At 40.6% G+C, this 18,964-nt stretch overlaps 1 protein-coding gene across 1 annotated transcript in view; it reads right to left on the reverse strand.

Moving 5' to 3' along the window:
• The window catches only part of FIRRM (FIGNL1 interacting regulator of recombination and mitosis), a 26,661-nt gene extending 8,161 nt beyond the window's left edge, over positions 1-18,500 (reverse strand). Inside the window, exons 1-16 of the mRNA XM_083506756.1 lie at positions 18,023-18,500; positions 16,447-16,486; positions 15,530-15,618; positions 14,545-14,649; positions 12,457-12,597; positions 10,682-10,844; positions 10,290-10,374; positions 8,399-8,537; positions 7,538-7,618; positions 5,727-5,791; positions 5,023-5,171; positions 4,010-4,139; positions 3,397-3,583; positions 2,399-2,481; positions 1,810-1,861; positions 639-728 (exon numbers count right to left, since the gene is read on the reverse strand). Of these exons, the coding sequence (XP_083362882.1) occupies positions 639-728; positions 1,810-1,861; positions 2,399-2,481; positions 3,397-3,583; positions 4,010-4,139; positions 5,023-5,171; positions 5,727-5,791; positions 7,538-7,618; positions 8,399-8,537; positions 10,290-10,374; positions 10,682-10,844; positions 12,457-12,597; positions 14,545-14,649; positions 15,530-15,618; positions 16,447-16,486; positions 18,023-18,130 (1,707 nt within the window). The 5' untranslated portion in view covers positions 18,131-18,500. The remainder of the gene's footprint in view (positions 1-638; positions 729-1,809; positions 1,862-2,398; positions 2,482-3,396; positions 3,584-4,009; positions 4,140-5,022; positions 5,172-5,726; positions 5,792-7,537; positions 7,619-8,398; positions 8,538-10,289; positions 10,375-10,681; positions 10,845-12,456; positions 12,598-14,544; positions 14,650-15,529; positions 15,619-16,446; positions 16,487-18,022) is intronic.
• Positions 18,501-18,964: the final 464 nt, after the last annotated feature.

Consider the following 18,964-nt stretch of genomic DNA (forward strand, 5'->3'; position numbering starts at 1 on the left):
GACTTCAGCCACTCTCTTTCCAAGACAGATAATTGTTATTATCATCATTATTATTATTTATTGAATTTTTTATACCGCCCTATACCCCAAGGTCTCTGGATGGTTCACAGAAAACCTTAACAATACCCATAAAATATGTCTACACTTTAATAACAGAACAGACAGACAGGTGCACAACTTCAGTTAGTACTGAGGGAGATTCCTGAGAGATTTAATTGCAAAAAGACTCCACACAATGATTACTTTGGGCTAAATTCAGATAGTACGGCTTTTACCAAGATGCAGCCAAAATGTTTTCACAGAACACCAGTGACATACTCTGGGTGTTAAAGCCTGTGTAAGCCTTTTACCATGAGGGAAAACTCTCAATGCCTGGGCTGCACATTCAGTGCAGCAGTTAAAAGGAAGACTTTCTGGATGGTAAGACTAATCTAATCATACAAAAACATCTTTGACCACCTTCCTATGGTGAGTGTAATATTTGAATGAGCCCTCAAAATTTGTTACGGTTGTAACAAAGCAGGTTGAAACATATGCCTCTTCCCTCACTAAACAAAAAGTGCTTAACACCTCAAGTTCCTTGAAGGAAAGATGGGATACAGATGGAATCAATAAATAACATTTTTGGCAGTACTTGCCTGGTGATCAGCAGTCATCAGGAATAGCAGACGCCTTAGCAGGACTCCAAGCAGAGAAACTTGAAAATGCTCCGCAGGACAAGCTTTTATCTGAATAGGGTAAGAAATTATTAGCTCACAAAATTCTAACAATCTAGCGACACCCAAGCATGTTTGTTTGGTTTTTTTTAAAAAAGAGAACAGTTTTGATGCAGAACCTATAGCTACACATACACTGGGTCCTATTTTAGGTAACAGCAAGTCCAACATTACTTACATATTCCTTTTTAACATTACGGATTCTCCACTTGACCACAGCCAGATGTCTGTATTAACCAAATACCATTTGCACCCATCTGTGTGTCCCTCCTAAACTACTTCACAGAGTAGCCTGTACCACACAAATTTTTCTGTTACAACAAGCCTAAAATTAGGAATTAATCAAAGTGGCTCCATGTTAGAGTGGCCTATCAAGGCCAGCATTTGTTTGTTAAAACCATCCAGATAGCTCAAACAAATGAGCCAAGCCGCATAACTAAAGACGAAGGTAAAAATAAATAAAAAATTAATCCCCCGTCACTAGGTAATCAGACCTAGAGAAAAATGCTTATCAAAATGAAGCAAAGCTGAACAACCAAGCATCTCCTGAAGAAAGCACCACAAACATATTTAGGCTTGTTTAAAATGACTGAATATGACATGATTCCCAGATTTTATTGTGCTACTGTTTATTTTAAAATAGTGTTGATAATTAATTTTGCATGTAAATTTCCTTGGAATCCATGTTTGGCTGAAGACATGGGGTGGAGTTTTTTCAAAATATATAATGAGAGAATCAAGCTGGCAAAAGAAAGAAAGAAAGAAAGAAAGAAAGAAAGAAAGAAAGAAAGAAAGAAAGAAAGAAAGAAAGAGACTATATAATCATTCACTGCATTTTGACTAAATTCAAACTAAATTTGATTAAATACTGCTATATTACAAAACTAATATTTAGCCCTTATTATACAAACGTATCAGGAAACCAAGAAAGGGATTGAGCATTTCCCCTGTTTTGTACAACAGATTTTCCCAGTCTTCAAGAGGCCTGGGATAATAATCTGCAGCTATGTAAACTTCCTGTTGTGTTGTGCTATGTTACATTTTCTGCTCTGCTCAAATACCTCTGCTTATAAACAAACCACGTTCTGCTTACCAAATATGCTATGATAAATGCATGATGAGCACACAGGTCCGCTTTTCCATACCTGGGAGAAGAGAAAAGAGCAAGATGAACAAGTGAGGCAGCGGATCTCTCCTTGGGGTGCTAGTCTGTGTTGATCTTGAACTGGGAAGGCCTGCGTTCAAATCCCTGTTTAGTCATGGCACCTATTAGCATAGCTCTTGCAAGTCATTCTCTCTCAGCTTAACAAGTTTACTGTGAGGAGAGAAAAATGCCAAGTATGATACGCTACCTTTCTTGAAGAAAAAGTGGTATCTGTATTTAATAATATTTTTTTTCTTGTCCTTTTGCTGAAGGTGTGAGTGTGCAGGCCGCTCCCCGCAAGGCCCTTTCCACCTGGCCTAGGGGGCGGGGCCCAGATTCACCCAGCCCTTCTAAAGAGGCTCCTCATGAGGCCAGAGGAACATTGCCCAGCTGTTGTTGTATTGATTTAATATGCTGTAAACCGCTTTGAGATTTTTATTAAAAATATAAAGTGGTATCAAAAATAAATAAATAAATATGGGAAAACTTAGCAGTTTAGGTTACATCTGCCTGTGTTTCAGGATTTTTTTTTTCTTACCGGGCAAGGAAGCACCAAATGTCCATAGCCAGGAGAGCAGTGATTGTGTTAGAACCAAGTACAGCCTCCAGCAGGGAACATTCCTGAAAGAAAACAGATACACGTATACACAGGCAAAAAGTTGCTTAGAAAGAAGTTACGGCTGCTGTTTATTGTCATCCCACCAACTAACAAGAAAAAACAAAGCTGTCCGTGGAGGCAAAGGTCAGTTCTGTGTCCAGGGCAGCTGTCTACCAGCTCCATCTGGTATACCTGCCCACTGTCTCAAGGTAAGACCACAAAGGCAACTATCTGTAAATAAACAATAAGCATCCATACAAATGGCAAAAGTAGTTTCTTTCCAAAATAGGTTTTATCTTAAACAACTGAAAACGCAGTAAGATATACCAGTGGTTCAGTGCTCGAACGTCGTTCCGGTAATCAAGACGTTTCGTTGCTAAAGAGCTTAGTCATCAAGCTGTCAAAATCAATCATAAGGTTGCTGTGCTTACAATTGTTTAAGATAAAACGTATTTTGGAAAGAAAGTACATTCGCCATTTTTATGGACGTTTCTTGTTTGTTTACAGATTTGCCTCTGCCCCTCGCCAACTCTCCTCCCCACTTCCTTTGCCCCTCAACAAACTCCCTTCCCACTCCCTGTGCAACCACCAACCACCCTTTGCACAGCTCAAACTTCCAGAAGTGGGGAGGACAAATCCCTCTTTCTCTCATTTCCAGGGTAGAGACTCTTAAGGCAGTGGCGTGGAAGAATGAATGGACAAAGGGAGACTTTCTCCCCCACTCCATGGCAGTGGCAGCAAAGATGGAAAGGCAGGAGAGGACCACCCTGGACTCATCCTCTGTAGCTAGCCTGTGGCAGCTGCACAAACTGAGGTCATCTTAAGATTTTATTATATGGTAAGATATGCAGTGGAGAAGAATGACTTATATTGGAAAGCTTGGTTTTAAAATCCACCAGCTGCTCCAAGTCAGCAGATGGGGCAATACTTCTCCTTACCAGTAGATGGAAATGCGAAACCGAGAGGGATGTGATAAAGGCACACAAATGGACACAGACATAGTGGTAAAAGGTGACAAGATCCTCAGCTTGCCCTGTCCCCATTGCTGCTGGCAAACTAACAGGAAGAAAAAGCTCTCCAGGACACTGCTGAAGACTGAGGAAGAGGGCTGCAAACAAGGAGACTCTGCAGAGAAATGGAGAACATCAGGATTACTCCTACCTAAGGCTAACTCTTTGCAGCAATCCAACATGCATCACTAAAACGAATAATAGAGAGACAGTGCAGCCCTAAATTGTGCTGGGTGGATTTTATGCTACTGACTGCTAGATTTCCAGATGCTGCAAAAGTCTACAATCAATGAAACAGAAATAAGCATCTTAAATCTAGCAAGAGCTATCCAGAATCTTTGTACAGTCAACTGACACTACTGAGGAAATTATATTTAGAATTAATCATGCTAACCTTCACTAAACCCTTCATTCAATAAAACACATCTTTTTATAAAACATGTTCAAAACAACCTGGGGATGCAGCTTGGCAACATCAAGTATGCTAATCACAAAAACGCTTACCCGTTAATATAAATCTACTACAGCAGCAATGAATTACCTGGGAATCTCCTCTGGTAACTGACTTCCAGTGTTCCAAAGAGCCTGCACATCTTGGGGCTGGGATGGCAACTTGTCCATTACAGAAAGCAGAAGACGGCATTGTGGAAAATGCAGCTCAGGAGAGAGACCTGTAGTCATTTTTAAAGAAAAAACTTTTTTTAAGTTAAAACTTTTAAAGCAAGCTTACATGTATATGGAACTCTCATGTCTGAATAAATCTAGAAATCTACAACCATGTACTTAAAACTCATTTGTCTTTGTAATTTTTATATATTTTATTTATTTAACGTTTATATATTGCTTATATACTGCTTGATTGTAAAAATAACCCTCAAAGCAGTTTGCAAAAAGCATTAAACAATAACATTAACAGTAAAAATAGTTAAAAACAACTGTTCAAAACAAATGAAAACCAACAATAAGCGAAAATGAATTATAACATATGGAACACTGCACATGTTTGGAAAGGTTTGCCTAAACAAAAATGTCTTCATCAGGTGCCAAAGAAGAATACAGTGAAGACAGCTGCCTGATGTTAACAGGCAGGGAGTTCCGAAGTGAGTGCTGCCACACTAAAAGATCAATCTCTTACAAGTGCCAAACAAGTATTATGAGGCACCTGCAAAAAGTTTATGGCTTATAACTAAACAAATAAAAATGTTATTAAGAGAAATTAAGCCTTTAATAAGAATACAAAATTCTACACATGAAAATGAAAGATTAGCTTTAAAAATTAGAATGGTAAGAATATTCTAAAGCCATGAAATGAATATAATGATAATAGTAATGTTTATGACCTGAAAAAAGCTGAGTTACTAATAAGTAACTTTGGTCTGATTGTACATTTTCAAAACAAATTGGTATATAGTATTGCTACTGTGGAATTTTATTATTCTTGCAGCTGACTAGGGGGAAGAAATGCCTGGCTTTCAGGGACCATCAGAATCCTCCACCCAGTTCTCTGCTGCAAGGAGAATGCAGTACTAACATCGTCAGGGCCTTTAAGCTTACCTGAAATCTTACTTAACGCCACTTCTAGGAAAGGCCTAAAAGAGAGCAGGTGGGGTAGGAGAGAGTCCAGCGTCACGAGGAATTCCCTCGCTATTTCATCCTGATGAGACTTAGAAATCGCTGGAGCATAAAGACTTGGAGGAAATTTGCTGTCAGGAAAGAATACAGAATGCCGCATGTATCACTTGTACTCTGAAGAGCACTAAACATGGATTTCTAAGGTTCAGCAGAATACAGAAACTCTGTGGAGCTAAGACAAGACACACTTTGATTATGTTCTTATTGTATTGGAGTGACATTCGTTTAAGAGCTGTTCAACAGTGGGAACAGCATCCCTTAGGAGGCTGTGGACTCTCCTTCCTTGAGGTTTTTAAGCAGAGGTTGGATGGCCCCGTCATGGATGCTTTAGCTGAGATTCCTGAATTGCAGGGGGTTGGACTAGATGACCCTTGGGTCCCTTCCAACACTATGATTCTATGACACTGTGTGGCACATACCTTGATACAGAAGGAAATGGGGCTATTGCAGATACATGCCAGGACATCAGTCTTCAGTCATCATGATTTTGGAACCCACTATTTGCAAACTGCCATACCAGGAAGGCAGCTTTCAAATTACTTTCAAGCTCAGGCACAGAAAACACTAATGACATAATAATTATGTAAAAATAATAAAAATCAAATTAATTATGGGGTACCACTTACCTGTATATTTGAAGGTATGTCTGATGTAGCTGACAGCAGGAATCTGCCAGGAAAGGAGTGAACTCCTATAAAGCCAACCATTTAAAATACTTTTAAATTTTAAAATTCATTGATATAACTTTATCTCCACTGCCTTTTATAAGCTGAAACTTTGCATCATTCTGGATAGATGAGATAATATATTATTATATTTTAGTAATTATATAATAATTATATTATTATATTTTAGTAATTTTATCTGTACAGTGGTACCTTGGGTTACATATGCTTCAGGTTACAGACGCTTCAGCTTACAGACTCCGCTAACCCAGAAATAGTGCTTCAGGTTAAGAACTTTGCTTCAGGATAAGTACAGAAATCGGGCTCCAGCAGCGCAGTGGCAGCAGGAGGCCCCATTAGCTAAAGTGGTGCTTCAGGTTAAGAACAGTTTCAGGTTAAGAACGGACCTCTGGAATGAATTAAGTACTTAACCTGAGGTACCACTGTATCTTTATTGTAGGTTCAGACCTTTTGTGGAATTAATGTTGCAATTTTTAAAACTTACTTTTCAGCTGCACTTTACATACGATTCTGGTAAGTAGAGCACAATCCCAATTTTTTACTCCTGCAGCTCACGTGCATTTTATACTATAATATATGTATTTTTGGCTCTGTATGCACATGAAAGGATACTAAGCAAGACAACTTACTTGAAATAAAAGGCTACAATCTGAGACACACATTACTTTTGAGTATAGGAATGTGCTGTAATGCTACAATCCTGTCTATACACATTTGGAAGTCCCTCTAAGCAGAGTGGAACTTTGTTCAAAAGATAATACAAAATAGTACAAGACTTACTGTACTGTATAAGCTACAATTCAGAATTTAAAATCTGTTCTACATATTTTAGAATCAAATTTTACCCACTCTTCTAAGTAGGGTGGGTCAGGTTAAAGTTACTAAACCCAGGGCAAAACAGATAACCTTAAACAAAACAAAACAAAACATTTATTCAGGAAAAAAGGAAGCATAACATGGGATATAACACAAAAATACTATGCTGACTTAAGTAAACTCTTAACAACTACAGATGGACAATGCAATCACAGCAAGTACTTGTGATTTAAGAACCAAGTAAATTCCTAAAGCATTTCAGATAAATGTTAAAACTTTCTGCAAAACACCAAAAACAAACTGCTTTTCCAGCACATGCCGCTAAGGGAGAAACACACCCTAAGGAAATTTGGTTCAGATATCATTAGTGAACCATTTTATTTGTCCGTGGTAAAAGGGCTGTTACAAAATATGGGAATAGTACAAGTACCTACAATAAAAAATGGGTAGCAAATCTAAATTCCCTCTGGGGAAAACACCATTTGTGATTCTCTACGTCAAGTGATGTTCTTCTCAAAGCATTTGCAAATTGACACAAAGGATGTAGGGGTGAAAAAGGATGATGTTCACTGACTTATTAGAAAGAGACTTCTATAACTGCAGACTTGAAGAGTTGTGCAATTTGTACAATACAAAGAGGACAGATATGACAAACTGGAAAGGTATCCTTATTTAGACACAGCTTTGAGCACAAACTTCATGGCTAAGTAGAGTCTGTAGTTAACAATGTCGAATGTAGTATATAGACAGCACAAATCAAGCCCTACATGACAAGTAATGATTCTGATGAATATGGATGGAATATTGCCAATTACTTTTTATATATGCTACCATATTTTCCAAGTTAGACAGAATATTTTATAGCAAAGCAATTAAGGCATATTCAAGCCAAACATACATTTTGCATCAGAGTGAACCCAGTTTCTATCTCTCACCTTGGTGTAGTGCACCAGGGAATTGGCCAAGAATCTACACAGCTTGACTGTCCTTTGGAACAACTTGCAATCAATGCTCTCCTATTTGAAAGGGAAGAAATCAAAGCTCAAATGGACAGAATTCAACAGTGTTTTAGAAAACTTATGCCAGAAATGCCTCACCTCCCTGCCCTATCCCCCTCCCCAGCACAGAAAGGCCAGTCCTGTGAGATAACATTCTGGCTATTTCATTCCCTGGCCTATGCACATACTGTAATGGAAGATCAGCATACCCAAGAGAGAGGAGGGGAAACCTGCTTATACACAGAAGCTATGCTACAATTGCCAATAAATTTATTTTATGCATGCATAAATTGAGACGTGTCCTTGGGAATTCTGAAAAACGGTTAATTTGGCTTTTTGATGTTTTACTCGCCTTCCATTTTCAGGCCTGCACAACAGATCCTATACCAGTGCTTACTCGACACGATTGGCTTCCACCCAGGAATCCCCCCAGCTATGACTATCAAATTTTCTCATCAAGTTCAGAATAAATTAGTGCACTGGAGAACAGCAACAAGTTGTGTGTAGCCCATTAAAGTGACAGTCTACATGATGCTCACCATTAGGGGAGCAAATGTTCCTTAGCTCCTGAGATAGAGATGTCTGAAGAGGTTTTTGTCCATCCCCACCATTTACTAAAAAGTGGTCAAAAGGAAAGCTAGGAGTCTATGGTTCTAAATAGTTTGTGTGCTGCCCAAACATAAGCTATGCTTGTGGCCTGTCTAAAGCTCTCAGAAGTTCACGTCCTTGCAACTTTAACCACAATACTATGGAAGTCAACTTCATCCCAAGGTCAATATGCCTAAAAGTCATATTCACCTCTGTTCCAGACCGCTTCATCTGCTCAGCCAGCTGCAAACAAGACTGGAAAGAAAACAGGATATCCTCACAAAGGCCACTGAGTATATCGGAATGCTTCAAGCTGTTCTTTATCAGAGATTTGTGCTTGAGACTTTGCCTGAAAGGGACAAACTTGTGACAATTCTCAAATGGTCAACAGACTATTAGAACCATCACACAAACCCCAATCACTCTCATTAACTCAGATGGCGAGTACCAGCTGAAACAGAGTCAACACAGGACCTCTGAGAAACAGAAGGGAGCACCCCCACCCCTAAATCAGTAGCCAAGAATGTTGAGAATCCGTTGGGGGGAAATCAGAAATGGAAATGGAGTGCTGTGGAGGAGGTTGTGGCTGGCTGGCACAGTGGCGGGCCTTACTTCTGCTGCAAGGACTCCTGTTAGAAGTTACAAATGGGGAATGGGTAATATGTGGCACCTGCTATAGTGCCACCTCCACAGGTAAACAGATGCAATCTTCACAGGTAAACTTGTCCCAAGTTGTTAAGGGCTTTACAGTCATACCTCAGGTTGCGAACGTGATCCGTGCGGGAGGCACGTTCGCAACCCGCAGCATTCGCAACCCGCGTCTGCGCACATGTGTGACGCAATTCGGCGCTTCTGCGCATGACGTCATTTTGCGCTTCTGCGCATGCACCAAAACCCGGAAGTAACCCGTTCCGGTACTTCCAGGTTCAGCGCGGTCCATAACCCGAAAAGGTGCAACCCGCAGCATTCGCAACCCGAGGTATGCCTGTATATACTTGGCCCAGCAGCAAACCAGCAACCAGCGCAGACATCTGAGCCCAGGTGTTACATAATGACAGGTCTCACTCCTGTCAGCAATCGTGCTACAGCATTCTGTACTAACTGCAGCTTCCAGCTCAAGTGCAAGGGAAGCCCCACACCAGTACCATGAACTACCAGTCCAAGAATGGCTGTAGCTGTCGAACCAATTGTAGTTGTTAAGAGGCACTTCCAGCCACTGAGGCTACCTGAGCCACCAGTGACAGAGCTGGATCCAGAAACAACCCCTGACTGCAAACCTGCTCCTTTGCAGGGGGAGTGCAACCCCATCCAGGGTAGGCAATTCACTAATTTCTCAGACATGGGAACTACTCGCCCACGGTGACTCCATCTTGCTATGATTCAAGCTTAGCTTGTTTTCCCTCATCCATCTCACCACTGCATTTAAGCAATGCAATGGCCCAGAACTCTGTCGCATTTTTTAATTAAGTATTTAAATCTAAATGATTCATTCCTTCTCAGATTTTAAAGCCATGATCTCAGTGTAGACTGTAAATGAGATATTTTGGGGCTTAATAGCCATTTAGTGTGATCATGTACCTTTTAACTAATTTGAAACTAAAAATTCGTTTTTATTATATTGATCCATTCTGATCTATTGGTTCTATTTCCACAGAGCATTCTTCACAATGGAGGAGCTGCCGTCAGTCCAAATCTGAGCCCATATTATGTCTAACAAGCTGAATTAGATACAGATTTTTCAATATCACAATTTAATGCAGAGCTCATATAATCTATTTAGATTATACAGTGGTGCCCTGCAAGACGAATGCCTCGCAAGACGAAAAACTCGCTAGACAAAAGGGTTTTCCGTTTTTTGAGTCGTTCTGCAAGACGAATTTCCCTATGGGCTTGCTTCGCAAGACGAAACGTCTTGTGAGTTCTTGCGAGTTTGTTTCCTTTTTCTTAAAGCCGCTAAGCCATTAATAGCCGCTAATAGCCGCTAATAGCCGTGCTTCGCAAGACGAAAAAACCACAAGATGAAGAGACTCGTGGAACGGATTAATTTCGTCTTGCAAGGCACCACTGTATAACAGATAACATTAACAGAATAAAAACATACCTGATTATGAACTTCCATGTGTTTGCATGAAGCGCATGATCTATGCTGGAAATAGCAGAACAGATCTCCAGCAAAGTATGAACAGCTGTAGAGCAAAGGACAAAAAGTAAATGCAAGGTAAGTTCAGCATATAACATAGTGAACCGTTCAATACAATGAAGCTCATTCAGTACAACGAAGACAACCATTTCCCTGCGTTCACAACAGTAGTTAAGTGATAGCTGCACTTTTAATTGCTTTTATCTCACATTTAGCCCTGAATTTGAGAAGCAGATCAGATCATCCTGGACTGATGAGGAACACCAACTTTAACAGAAGGGAATAGGTATGTGGTAGGAGTTTATACATTTGGGAGAGTGGTCTGCTTTAAAGTGCATGGTTTGCATACACACCTGACGCTATAATCGCTATACTGTCTTCAGCAGCACAAGAGTTCACAGATACCATCTCAAGCAGTTCCATAAACTGTTTTTGCAAAGCATAGGCCTCCTTAAACAGAGACTGGAGTAAATCCGAAAACAAGTGGAGACACTCACTGTACAACGACTCACTATTCTGTAGCAAAATAAAAAAAAACGGAGAGAAAGTGAACACATTGCATAGATCAGTGGTGGAAGTAACTAATTCATGACCCAGATCAATTCTCTATTCATATTATCCATAGCTGCTAAGCACAAAATACAAGATCTCACTACATGCTATACAAGATGTACTCCAGAATTTATCCCAGATAAAACAACAAAGTTTCTTGTGACACCTTACAGACAAACAAATGTATTACTATGGCATAATATACATTTTTTTTGGGTGGGGGGTTTGCTGCTGCATACTAACACCAGAGGTTCTCCCCTCTGAAAATTATCCTTAAAAAGTATGAGTGCATATCAGGATATTATTTATTGAACAAAACTGTATTCAGGCTTTCTCAGTATCGATTTCAATGGAAACAAACACTGGAAAATTGTTTGCACCAAGTTACTAATTCTCTAATATCCTTGTGATACCCTGTGAGAATACAATTGGCAGTTATCTAAAGGGTTGTTTTCCACTGGTAGCACAAGGCTAGCAGGTTAGGTTATGGCTCCTCCACCTGGTGGAAGAAGGAAGGGCAAACATTTTGGGAAGCAGGCAGCTCCCCAAATCTAGTTCACAGACTTGCCAAGCTCAAACAGGTGACAGGACTCAACTTCATACTTACAGAACAAGCAAAAGAGAAAAAGCAAGCATTGGAAAGGCCTATTTAAGAAGGTTCAGATTTGCAGATACTAGAAACAGGAGTATCAAGCTCTAATTTAGGCTTCACTTGTTCAGTCTCAATCTTGAAAGGACTCCAATTTATCTTTCCAAAACTGAAAATTACCTAGTTATCCATTCAAATTAAATCTTCCCTCATCTAACGTAGAGGCCAATCGTCAGGTTTCATGTGATAAAATCTGTTTGTATTGGTCTCATGTTTCCAAGCAAATATCTATTAACTCAGTTGGTTATAGTGTGGTGCTGACAATGTCAAGGTTGCAGGTTCGATCCCCATATAGGACAGCTGTATATTCCTGTATTGTTGGGGTTGAACTACATGATGCTCAGGGTCCTTTCCACCTCTACAATTCTATGATTCTGTTATGTGAGACACACAATATTTCTGTCTCTTCCACTTACCGATAGTAGGCTTCTAGTATCAGTTTTGACAAAATATTCCTGTGATGGCCTGTTATAGTTCTCTTTCGGCTTGTCCCATTGCATTAACCATACTAATTGTCCTGCATCATCAAAATATTGACTTATTTAAGAAATATCCAACCCCCTTCATTTTTATCTACTTTCCCAACTTTTCTGGCTACTTTGGGGTTTTTGTCTTTCCCTATAAACTTACCTTTTACCATTCTTTTTTATAACTGAATTCAATCTAGAGACAAGCAGGTTTTGTAATAGAAATAGGATGATGGGAAGGTATGTTCATTTTTATTATGTTATTTCTTCCTAATAATGAACGATTTGCCTTTTCCCAATTTTTCAGATCTTTCTGAACCAAGTTTCGGCAGAGTGTGATAGTTAAATTACAAATATTGCAGACTTATTGAACTATTTATATTGTAAACCACCCTGTGATCTTCAGATGAAGAGCGGTATAGAAATTTAGTTAATAGTACTAACTATGAAGTTCACCAACCTTGCAGTGTACAAATGTGTTCTTGATTACATGAAGAATGGAAGAGGGAAGACTGTAGACGTGTTCCAAGGGCACAACATCCTGTACAGTACAGATGTGGCGCACAGACCCTGTTAATGCTTCCAACACATGCACCAAAGTCTGTATGACAAAAATATTACTGTAAGCATCAATGGAGGTTATATAAACAACAATTCAACACAAATCAGAAGTGTTAGAGATGTTCAACCTTTGTACAATAGAATCAAACATATGCTCACAAATCCTCAAATGATTTACCATGCATATGCTGGTATACTCCCTCCCAAAATACTGCCAACAATGTGGAGAGAATATATATATATATATATATATATATATATATATATATACACATACATATATATATATATACACACACACACACACACACCGTATTTTTCGCTCCATAGGACGCACCTGACCAAAAGACGCACCAAGTTTTTAGAGCAGGAAAATAAGAAGAAAAAATCCAACTCAAATGTTGTACTAAACTATTTAAAACAGCAAAGTGGGTGGCTCCTGTCCACTTTGCTGCTTTAAAGTGAGCCACAATATATAATGAAGAGAATGGAAAAAGGACAGACATTCCATTATAATGTAGCTGTTTTCATCATCACTGGGAAGTCAGTATTAGCAGCAGTCACAAAAATTAAAATTTGAGCATTTTACTGTTATTAATCAAGAATATTAATAGTCAGGGAGAGAAACCAGGGCTGTGCAAATGAGAAGTGCTTGGAGTATGGAGGAACAGCAAAGAGATCAAATGATTGTGCTCCAGTTCCTAAATCTCTGAAGTTTTCTCAAAACAGGCATGGTTGTTTTGAAAGGAAGATTTAAAATGGAGTGACTGAGCAAAGAACAGAGGAGGAAAAGAGGGCAGATAAATAGCTTCCATTCAATAACAAGAGAACACAATGTTTTTGGTCTGGTACAGGTGGACTGTACTTGTAAGAATTTGTATAATGAATTATAGATTTGGAGTGGAATATCAGTGCCTCTTTTCAGCAATAAAGATTAGCTGCTAGAAACATGGTCCACACACAAACACACAGGATGTCTGGTTATAGTTGCAGTTACAGATAGGTAGCCGTGTTGGTCTGCCATAGTCAAAATAAAAAAATTCCTTCCAGTAGCACCTTAAAGACCAACTAAGTTAGTTCTTGGTATGAGCTTTCGTGTGCATGCACACTTCTTCAGATACAGAGCAGTGTATCTGAAGAAGTGTGCATGCACACGAAAGCCCATACCAAGAACTAACTTAGTTGGTCTTTAAGGTGCTACTGGAAGGATTTTTTTTATTTTGGTTATAGTTGTTTAGTTTAAACTGTTACTGAGCCAGATGCCTGCTCGGTTTTAGCTGAGCTCACTAATACTGAATTGTGGAAATGCTTTGCATGTATTTATGACTATTTCTGCAAAACTGCTACCTGAAGAAATCCCCAAACTTAATATTTTTAAACTTCAAATGGAGCTCAGAATCCGGTTAGGCAATCCTTTGCAGTTGAATTAGGAGGCACTGAGAGAAAGCAATTTGCCTCTCCCCACCCCCCCTCCACCCCAGGAACACACAGCCTTCCCTCTGCTTGCAAACCTTGTCGGAGCTTCAGGGGGAATGCAAACGCTATAGGCAGAGCAGTGTGGCTCCCCCCCCCCCAAAGAGCACCCCAGGAGCGCAGGGCAAAGACGCACAGCCTTCCCTCTGCTTGCAAACCTTGTCGGGGCTTCAGGGGAAAGCAAAAGCTGCCGGCAGAGCCGCTTGGCTCCCCCCCTCCCACAGAGCAGCCCAGGAGCGCACAGCCTTCCCGCTGCTTGCAAACGTTGCCAGGGCTTCAGGGGAAAGCGGAGGCTGCCGGCAGAGCACCGTGGCTCCTCCCCCACCCCACCAAAGAGCACCCCAGCAGCGCAGGGCAACAGCGATTTGGCTCCAGGGACCACACATTTGCTCCATAAGACGCACAGACATTTTCCCTTCCTTTTTAGGAGGAAAAAAGTGCGTCCAATGGTGCGAAAAATACAGTATATATTATGTATCATTCCTGTTGTTAGTTCTAATTCCAGTAGATTTACCTGCAGATGGTTTCTTAATGTTTCACGTAACTCTACATTGTGGCTTGTTACACTTGTGGCTTGGTGGGATAATTCATATATCAAAAGATCAAATAATTGTACGGTCTGTTAGGGAAAAAAGCAGATTTCAATTAAAATAATATCCACAGAAAACCCAGTATTGGTATTCTATATATTAAATGCAACCAAATTGCACAGCATTGTCATATTTTGGGGTGGTTATTATTAACTTCGATGGCTTTTAAGAAGTACAAGAGAAAATCTGGGAGTACAGTGTGATTAGCCATGGCAATCAAATACAGAACCTCTATTTAAAGAGATAACAGACAATCCTGGAAATATCCAAATTCACAATGCCTTGCAAATCTTCTGAGATAACTGAGCATCTTTTCAATCTTGCTTAATTCTTCTTCTTCCATAATCTAACCACCCAGAGAAGCATTGAAAAATCCATTATGTTTATAATGACACCATCCTATGAGCAGTGACTAAATAAATAACCATAGAATGGAGGTTTTGTAATTATTTTGACGTTTCGTCCAAACCAGAAGAGCAACAATTTTTGGATCTGGCAATCATACCCTTTTTCTTCATTAGTTAACAAAAACCCCAGATTCTGAAGTTTATTTTTATAGATAGCTAAGGTAAACTCAGAATGCAGATTGAGGCCTTTTTGTTAACTTAAACAAGCCAATGCTAAACTGTTACCTAAGTGCCAAATCATTTAGCAACCATTTTATAGACCCATTTTCTCAACTAAAATGGGGAAAACAGTGGTAAAAGCTACTATCTGTTAGCACCGCTCTTCAAAGCAAACTGCTCACTGACACAAGCCAAGCTCCCATTAAAACAAGTAAATAAAAATGTATCTTAAAAAATGACATGCTTCTGGAAGACGAGCTCAAGCATATAAATAACAGTACGCAAGTGTGAATACTCAGCAGTCCTTAACACACACACTTGCTGGTTCAAAATAGTGCCATACCTTTGGTAATATTTTAGAGAAAAATGCTTGCTCCAGCTCAGAAAGATTGATGCGGGGTAGAAACTGCTCTGTCAAGATCCTTAAGACACCTGGGAATGAAAAAATTTAAGAAAGTAAACCCACAATACTAAAAGGGGGAAGTCATTTTCTTTTCTTTCTTTTTTAAAAAAAGACCCATTAAAAAAACACATTTATTTAATATTAAAACAAATCGTTAATTCCCCACAAAATCAAGAGTTACACTACAGTTTATCAACTGCCATAATACTCCATTCTCATTATTTTGCGACATTTGTTTGCACAAAGCCTTGTCTGTACATACTCAACATTGTGAGAACTGAAACTATAGCCATAGATCTTTATAGCTTGTAAAAAGAGAGTAAAGGTATCAAAGATGGACCCAAGTATCAAGCAGTTTCCGAACACCTACAAGCAATAACTGCTGGTTTCTGGTGCAGGAGGATTGTGGTGGGAAACTAGGAAAAAAGCTGTAGGTGCCAAACCAAGTCTGTTACCCTGCTCCCCAGCATGACATAACAAAACTGTGTCATGCAACTTTAGTGGGGCTTCTTCATTGGGGCAAAACTCCTAACTAACCAAGAGGCACAATTTCAGTGCATTTTGCCAACCAAGGTGGATGTGACTAAGCCGCATCCCATGTTCAAGTCTGAAGGAGACATTTCCTGTACAACCACCACCAAAACAGGGAAGTAAATCCAATGCTTTCCCTCCTAAAACAAATGTTTAGGGGTACTCTTTTTGACTCAAGAAAATCACCATTTTATACTGCAAATTGGGGAAAATAAATACAGTAAATGGACAAAAGTACAAAGATTCACAAAATGTTTAGGGGTATGCGTACCCCCAGAAAAAAGCACTGAGTAAATCTAACTTAAGTTTGCACAGCATTTACTTACCGATACGCTGGGTCCAGCTATCAGATGTCTGATACATAGAGTACAAATACTAAGGGAAAACTGCATACTTATGCTGGCAGATAAATGGCTGGCTCAAAACTAGTCTTTTATCAACTTTCGCTCTGCTGCGAGGGAACAAAGGTACCGTATTTTTCGCTCTATAACACGCACCCGATCATAACATGCACGTAGTTTTTAGAGGAGGAAAATCCGTAGGCATGCCACCCGTAGGCATTCCATCCATAACACGCACAGACATTTTCCCTTACTTTTTAGGAGGAAAAAAGTGAGTGTTATGGTGCAAAAAATACGGTACTTGTTGAATTCGCACGGCGCGCCAATGGCTTTGTTTCCTATTGCGTTCCAACTGTACAGAATGGTACTATACTCAAAAGTTGTTGCTGTTATTAACTAAATTTATACAGATAGATTAGGTATAGATATATAGTAGTAGTGGTCGTAAAAATAATTTATTACAGTGGTACCTCAGGTGAAGTACTTAATTTGTTCTGGAGGTCTGTTCTTAACCTGAAACTGTTCTTAACCTGAAGCACCACATTAGCTAATGGGGCCTCCTGCTGCCGCCGTGCCACCAGAGCACGATTTCTCTTCTCATCCTGAAGCAAAGTTCTTAACCCGAGGTACTATTTCTGGGTTAGCGGAGTCTGTAACTTGATGCGTATGTAACCTGAAGCGTATGTAACCTGAGGTACCACTGTATTTATACCCCACCCATCTGGCTATATAGATATGGAGAGAGAGAGATATTGCCCTTCATCCCAAAAAACACAGGGCAGCTTTGTAGTATTAAAAAAACCACACAAGGTAACAAAACACAGCTGCTCCAGGATGATGTTGGGTCTGAAAGGGTGCAGTAGTGACCTTGAGCATTTTCCTTGGGGTCAGATTCTTGGATTTTTAAACTACTATTTTTAAGTGATTGCCTCCCCCCTCTATGCTTATAAGCTGTTCTTATTTCTAGCCTGAGTCTTAAAAGGGCAGGGTAGTGACTCTGAGCATTTTCCTTGGAGTCACATTTTGGATTTTTTAAATTATTATTTTTAAGCGATTGCCTTCCCCCCCTCCCCCTTTACGTTTTCAATCTGTTCTTATTTCTGAGTCTTAAAAGGGCCCGGTAGCGACCGTGAGCATTTTCCTTGGGCGTCATATTTTGGATTTATTTTTTTAAGTGATTGCCTTCCAAACCCCCCCTCCCCCTTTACATTTTCAAGCCATTTAGGGAAGCTTTTAATGTTTAACAGACTATTATATTTTAATACTTTGTTGGAAGCCGCCCAGAGCGGCTGGGGAAACCCAGCCAGATGGGCGGGGGATAAATAATAATAATAATAATAATAATAATAATAATAATTTCTAACCTGAGTCGCGGGGTGGGGGGACTGCGGGGTAGAAATACATTAAATACATTAAAAAAGGATGAGGGAGATGCCCACGGGAGTCCCGGGCCACGAGGAGGGATGGAAGGACCCCACAGATTATGGTGGGTGGGATGAGGGGGTCTTTCACACACAGCGAGAGACACGCTCTCCGCTTCTTCCCCGCCAAGAAAGGATATGATGAGGCGAGGCAAGGCCGTGGGGAGTTGGCCGAGGCCCAGCTCCTCGGCCCGGCCCTCCACCTCCGACAGTGGCGGCGGCAGCGTCTCGGGCTCCACCTGCGACATGGCGGCGGCGGCGGCCTGGGATTCCCCTCAGGCGGCGGCGGCTTCGAAGATTCCCCTCAGGCGGCGGCGGCGGCGGCGGCGCCGCTCGAATCCGGCGCCCTGGAAGCGGAGGCCCAGCCCCTTTCCCGGCATCCCGTCAGGCCTCGCGAGGAAGGAAGGAAGGAAGGCGGGGACGACGACGGCGGAGAGGGCCGCGCGCGCGAGGAGCTGAGGCGGCAGCGGAGCCACGCGAGGCCGGCGGGGAAAGAGGCGCCTGGGAGTTAAGGGGAGAAATTCCGGCGGGGCAGGCCTCGCCCCAAAGCCCGCTTTCCCGGCGCTGCGAGTCATCCTCTTTTTAAAATAAAAGTCCAACTTGCTGGGCCCTTGCTGTCAAGCCCACCCGAGCTTCCAATTGCCAAAATTGTGAGGGGTGAGAAATGAACAGCGTAAAACCTTGAAACGCCTCAGTTTCCCGTCCTTGCCTTTCGGTTGCTTTCTGTGGCCGCCCCAAAAAAGGTTATTTCGCCCCTTGCTTAGAGCTTTCCCTAGAAAAGAGCTCGCTAGAAAGAGGAATACTGTATGCATTTTCTAAATAAGGTGCAGCTGTGGCTGTAAGATATATCTATATCCGTATAGAGATATAATTTTGTATTTATGATTTTCATTTATGTGCATTTCAGTAATTTTACAGTCCTAACATTTCGACCCTCGACTTCGTCCTCTTCCTGCGGTTCCTTAAATTTATTCATTTTTACATTTCCGGCACACTCCAAATTAACTTGTTCATTTATTCCTCTGCTTTAGATATATGCTCTTAGGAAACGGCAGGTCATTACGACGTATGAGATATAAATG

Source organism: Podarcis liolepis, assembly GCF_965112155.1.
Source record: "Podarcis liolepis genome assembly, chromosome: 6".
Taxonomy (NCBI): Eukaryota; Metazoa; Chordata; class Lepidosauria; order Squamata; family Lacertidae; genus Podarcis; species Podarcis liolepis.